Source organism: Vicia villosa, linkage group LG1, assembly GCF_029867415.1.
Source record: "Vicia villosa cultivar HV-30 ecotype Madison, WI linkage group LG1, Vvil1.0, whole genome shotgun sequence".
Lineage (NCBI taxonomy): Eukaryota > Viridiplantae > Streptophyta > Magnoliopsida > Fabales > Fabaceae > Vicia > Vicia villosa.
Window position 1 is genome coordinate 116,395,608 of NC_081180.1, and position 6,397 is coordinate 116,402,004.

A 6,397-nucleotide genomic window follows, 5' to 3' on the forward strand; every position below is an offset into this window, starting at 1 on the left:
ACAAAGATCATACTGTCACACTTCTGATATATGGTGGGAAAGAAATGATTGGGGCGTAGGCCCCGATGTACGTTCTTCCCCACGTAGTAGAAAAGAAATGATTGGGGTGTAGGCCCCGATGTACGTTCTTTTCTACTAAACGGAAAAGAAATGATTGGAATGTAGATTTCGATGTATTTCTTATCCGTCATTTAGAGAATCGATTGTGGTGTAGACCTCGATGTGCATTCTCTAAATATTCAAAAAACAAACAAAATCCTTTTGGTATGATCTAAGTCACAAAGTTAAATCCCCTTAAAAAACACCAATCAAAAACACTTAAAACACTAATAAATGGTCAGATTTAAAACAAAGTAAGGAAGTGATGCGAAGCCTTGTAGTAGGTCTTCGTCATCATGGAATTACCCTAAAAGATACAAACCAATCATTTCTTTTTCTTTTGCCTCTTTGGCACTTAAGGGCACTGTTATTTCCGCTCGTACGCATCGTAGGCGATCCCTTATGCAAGAGCGCGAACGTTAACGCCGCCCAATTAAAAAACACAAAAACAAACAGAAAATCTTTAGCCGAGCTACGGTAACTCTGATTCCTGAAAAGGATACGTAGGCAGCGGGGTAGGGCCCGTGCGAGTATAGTTCTTTGTTTTCCCTACATTTTGCATTCATTCGCATTTAGACATAGACGTAGTTATACACCCTTTAGATAGAAACAAACATAGGTGGATACCATCGAGTACGATGGGCGTGAGGGGTGCTAGCACCTTCCCCTTGCGTAACCGACTCCCGTACCTTGATTCTCTGGTCGCAAGACCTTGTTCTTACCCTTTGTTAGGTTTTCTGATATTCCTTTCCCTTATGGGATAAATATATCGGTGGCGACTCTGTTCATTTTTCGCGAGCGTGCGACAGCTGGCGACTCTGCTGGGGATGTTGCTAGACCTGTTGCTGGTCCATCCTTAGCGAGTCGATCCTAGCCTGCGTTTGTTTGTTTATTTACTGGGTGTTTATTTGTTTTTATGTCTATACCTTGTATATATGTTTGCATGTTTATTTTTCTGCTTGCATATCATGTTTATTTCTGTTTGCACATCATGCATATGGATTATATTCTGTGTTCCTTGGGGTCTTCTGTTCTGTTTTGCAGGTTGGGTGGGATGTTCTATGAGGTAAAAGGCCCAATACCCAGGCCAGAGTGACACATAGGATACCTAGGATAGAGTGGATAGTCATGACGCCGATGAGATGTCAGGTCTTGTCTAGTGCGATCATGAGACCCACGCCCAGTCGAGGTCCAAATGGGGTATCATAGTGGCATGTAGATGCAACAACATTGGTGCCTCAGGAGGACTGATAACGCTGGTTGCCATTTTGACCTACCCTGACCTAGACTACACCCGTGAGTGGGGAGGGATATACATGACAGGTACCGTTGGTGACTATTTGGTTCTATTGATGATTATGGTTCTTCTGGTTCTCTGATCTATGCCGGACCTTTGATCCTATGATATCTTCTTGCTCAGAATTATTGCCTTGGTCCCTCTATGTCGTGGGGACCCAATCTGCATCATTTTCATCATAGCATGTTTAAATTTCAAAAAAAAAAAAGAAAAAAGAAAGAAAAGAAATAAAAGAAAAAAGTTAACTTTCATATGCATGTCATCTTTCAGGGTATCCAGAAAATATCAACCTCCGTCAAGAATGGATAACAACGTGACAGTCAATCAAGGAGCTACAAGGCGCACACACACTTATACTTTCCATCGCGAGGGTACGGTTCAGTTGGGACAATTGGGGGAATTGGTCACTGGTCATAATGAAACAGTGTTCAGTGACAATTATGGCAACATATTATCTCTTCTGTACTCACGTGTCGACGAATGGGCCTTATCTACTCTTCTTCAGTTCTACGACCCAGATATCCGTTGTTTCACATTTTCAGATTATCAGCTAGCTCCCACTCTCGAAGAGTACTCTTACCTCCTCAACATCAAGATTCAACACAGAGTGCCTTTTGTTTGTGTCCCGGAGAAACCTAGGTTGGATTACATTGCCAACGCTCTTTATTTGAGCTTGGGAGATGTTCATGATAACTGGAAGAAGAATGGTGATACTCATGGCTTCTACATGAGTTTCCTGGTTGAAAAAGCTCAAGAATTTGCTGACAAAGGAATATGGGAGGCTTTCAATGCTATTTTGGCCGCTTTGATCTATGGAATTGTGATGTTTCCCAACATTCACAAGTTCGTTGATTTGGCTGCTATATGTCTTTTTATGGACAAGAATCCAATACCCACCCTATTGGCTGACACATATTATTCCATTCACTCTCGGCATGGTAAAAGGGGGGCTATTCGAGGTTGCTTGCCGCTGTTATATAAATGGTTCAAATCTCACTTGCCTGCTAGTGGTCCGTTTGTTACCTCTACTCAGAAATGGTCTCAGAGAATCATGGGACTTACTGCAAACGACATCGTATGGTATCAATTCCGAACAGGCATATCTGAAGTCATTATTAGGTGCGGAAACTTTGGTAACGTCCCGCTCATTGGGACAAGAGGATGTATTAACTACAACCCAGTTCTAGCTCTTCGTCAGTTGGGCTATACCATGAAGAGTGGGCCTTCGGATAGGGAGATTTACCAATCTGTGTACTTTGAAAAGAGAGCTGACCCTGTAGCGCTTGAGGAAATCAGGAAGGCCTGGAATAACATTCATATAGGTGAGAGATCCACTCTGGGAGCCAAGAATGCCATTGCTATGGAGCCCTACACCGATTGGGTTAAGGAGAGAGTCAAGACACTTTTGTTACCATTCCCGGAAGTTCCTCTCTTGTATGCACAACCTCCGAAGATATCAGAAACTATGGTATCAAGGGAACGTTTTGACCAGGTCCGCGTCGCCAATTTGAGATTGAAAGAGAAAGATAGAGATATGGATTTGAAGCGCTATTTCCTTAAACAGACAAAGAATGAACTGGCCCGTGAACTTAAAACTCTCAAAGGAGAGTCTTCTCAAGCCAGGAAGAGGGTTAGAACTGAAAAGGACGGAAAAGCTGTTGCTGCTCCTACTGAAGACCCTCAAAAGGTTATAGAAAAGACTATAAAGGAAGAAAAAGAGAAGCTCAGACGAGAGTACCAAGAAGACCTGAAAGCCCACAAGCTCCGACTGGAGAAAGAAACCAAATATGAGTTGAGGACCATGAAGAAGAAACTGGAAGAAGAGACCACTCAGAGAATAGCAGTTGAGACCCAACTGAAAGGAAGTCACCTCCGCACCGCCCGACTAGCTGAAGAGAATGTCAAGCTCAGAGATCAAATGATGAGTGAAGCAAATGCACTTGAGAAGACCTATATCCCAGAATGCAAAGGGTGTGACGAACTTAGGGATTGCTGCAAGAATCTAGACACGCATTTATTCCGAAAGGATGAAGTGATCCAAAGCCTTGTCTAAGGAAGAGATCGGGAGGCGACTAAGAAGCTGTTTGACGAAACAAAGAAGTGGAGTGACGCCCATTTCAGACAAGGAGGACCTTTGTTCTACATTGAGATGAATTGATAATTGAATTTGTTTGTAGATCACCACCAGATTTGTTGGATGGGGTCTCTAATGTTCTTTATATTGAAACATTGTTATTTGTGTATGAACCTACTCGCCTTAGGGAGCTATTATGAATGAAATGAATTGCTTTCCGTTTTCACTTGATATCTCTCTCATCACGTTGTTATTTGTTCTTGACCATCAATTCGATTTTGGATACCCTGAAAATGACACAACACATCATATGCACACATGCACACATACATTCACATTGTCACATTGCATTTTTCAGGTTATTATACAAGACACTAATTGGGGTCCCTTACAAAACAGATTTCTTTTCCGACGACGAAGCTGACTTTCTTACATTCTTACCGCACCAGGAGCAACGAGAGAATCATGGATCAGTTTGAACAGAATCAAGCTGCCCTCCGTAGGGATATGGATGTTATGGGGGAAAGAATGACCCAACTTATGGAGACTCTCCATGTCGTTGTCCAAGGACAAGAAGAGCTCAGAAAGAGCGTTGCTGGATTGATCAAGGATACTCCTACTAACTCTGCTGATGGGGGAGTAAAAACTAAGGAGATTCCTGTTGAGGGTATAGCAAAGGTAGTGGATGACCACCATGAGGTTATTGATCTTGAACATGATCTTACTGCTGAGTTGACCGAGACTGCTAAGATGTACCAAGCTCTCGAAGAACGCCTTAAGGCCGTTGAGGGTGCTAAAACTTCGAGTTTCGATACCGCTGCCTTGAGCTTGGTACCTGGAATTGTTATTCCACCGAAGTTCAAGGTGCCAGATTTTGATAAGTACAAGGGAGTTACTTGCCCAGAAACTCACATTCGTTCTTACTGTCGTAAGATGGCCGCTCACGCCGAGAACGAACCTCTGCTTATGTATTTCTTCCAGGACAGTCTCACGGGAGCTCCGTTGGAGTGGTATATGAAACTTGAGAGGGCCAATGTCAGTACTTGGGGAGGACTTGTTGATGCCTTCTTGAAACAATACCACTACAATACTGCTATGGCTCCTAGCCGTGCCCAACTGCAAAATATGTCACAAAAGTCTGAAGAATCTTTCAAAGAATATGCCCAGAGGTGGCGTGAATTTGCTGCTCGAGTTCAACCTCCTCTTCTTGACCGAGAATTGATTGATCTGTTTATGGGTACTCTGAAAGGGCCGTACCTTCAACACATGGTTAGTAATACTTCTCCGTCCTTCTCAGATGTGGTCATCATTGGTGAACGGGTTGAGAACTGTGTAAAAGCTGGTACCATTCAAGGTGTTACTAGTCCTAGCAACTCAAGTGGTAATGGTAAGAAGCCGTATTCTGGGTTTGTGAAGAAGAAAGAAGGTGAAACCAGTACTGCTTCAGTTGACCAAGGTCGAACTCCAGTATACTCTGCTGTTCCACCTCCTTACTACCCGATGCCATATGCTGTTCCCAATCCGTATGCCCCTCAAGCATACGCTGCTGCATTTCCACACCCATGGATGGCACCCCAACAGCCTTTCGTACCACAACAACAAGTTGCTGCTCCTCAAAACCGTCAACAGAATCCTAGGCCTCAAGGTCAAAGAGCTCCACAAAGGCAGAAGTACCCTGATAGGCGTATAGATCCGATTCCGATGCCGTATGCCCAGCTCCTTCCCCAATTACTTGCTGGTTAGTTGGTGCAACTCCGTGAAATGGGCCCTCCGCCTAGTCCTCTTCCTCCAGGATATGATGCTAATGCTCGTTGTGAATTCCATTCAGGCGCTTCAGGCCATACGATTGAAAAGTGTAAAGCGTTAAAATACAAGGTCCAGGATCTTCTCGATGACAAGCTCATCTCGTTCACTCCTACTGGTCCTAATGTGCAGAATAATCCTATGCCTCCTCATGCAGGTACGACCAATGCTGTTGAATTGTGTGACGAACAAATCCTGGTAACTGATGTGAATGAAGTCAAAATACCGCTTGCAATGGTCAGAGAACATCTTGTGCAACAAAGGATTCTGTGTGAACTACATGACTTCTGTTTGCAGTGTTCTTCTAATCCGGAAGAATGTGCTAAATTGAAAGAGGAGATTCAAAAGCTGATGAATGAAGGTGTCATTAGAGTGGAAAAGATTGTTCCTGATGACGAAGTGGCTATTCTAGAGATCCCTTATTCTCCTGCTGATACGACAAAAGCCCAAAGTACTCCTTTGATCATCCATACTCCGAGCACTCCCTTGGTCATTCAGGCTCCGAGTACTCCCTTGGCTATTCTGGCTCCGAGAAATCCGTTGGTTATTCAGGTTCCAAATGCTCCTTCGACTCCTTCAACCCCGTCTCTTGTTCCCTCTCCTGTGAATGATTCAAAGGCTGTTCCTTGGAGTTATAATGCCGTGTATATTCGAGGGAAGAAGTTTGACTGTCCTCCAGTAGGTAATTCGAGTATCACTAATATTACTGGCACTAGTGGCATTACCCGTAGTGGTCGGATCTTTGCTTCCCCTCCTCCGCCTCCTAAAGAGACCAATAAGGATGCTAGTGCGCAAGCAAAGGGGAAGCATGTTGCTGTCGACCCTCCTGTAACACGTAATGCACAAGATGCCGAGCAACTCTTGAGGATCATTAAGACAAGTGACTACAAGGTGATTGATCAACTTGACCAAACTCAAGCTAAAATCTCCATCTTGTCCCTTTTGGTGCACTCAGAAGCTCACCGTGATGCTCTTATGAAAGTTCTGGCTTTCGCTCACGTAACTCAAGACATTACTGTGCCTCAATTTGAAGGGGTTGTGACCAACATTGCTGCTGGTAACTGTTTGGGTTTTTGTGATGAGGAACTTCCACCCGAGGGTAGGGCACACAACAAAGCATTGCA

The 6,397-nt window shown here is 43.9% G+C and overlaps 1 protein-coding gene across 1 annotated transcript; it reads left to right on the forward strand.

The window, feature by feature from the left end:
* Positions 1–1,697: 1,697 nt before the first annotated feature.
* Positions 1,698–3,670, forward strand: LOC131652355 (uncharacterized). The gene is made up of 2 exons (XM_058922200.1): positions 1,698–3,130; positions 3,574–3,670. The coding sequence occupies exons 1-2, from the start codon at positions 1,698–1,700 to the stop codon at positions 3,668–3,670; spliced, it is 1,530 nt and encodes a 509-aa protein (XP_058778183.1).
* Positions 3,671–6,397: the final 2,727 nt, after the last annotated feature.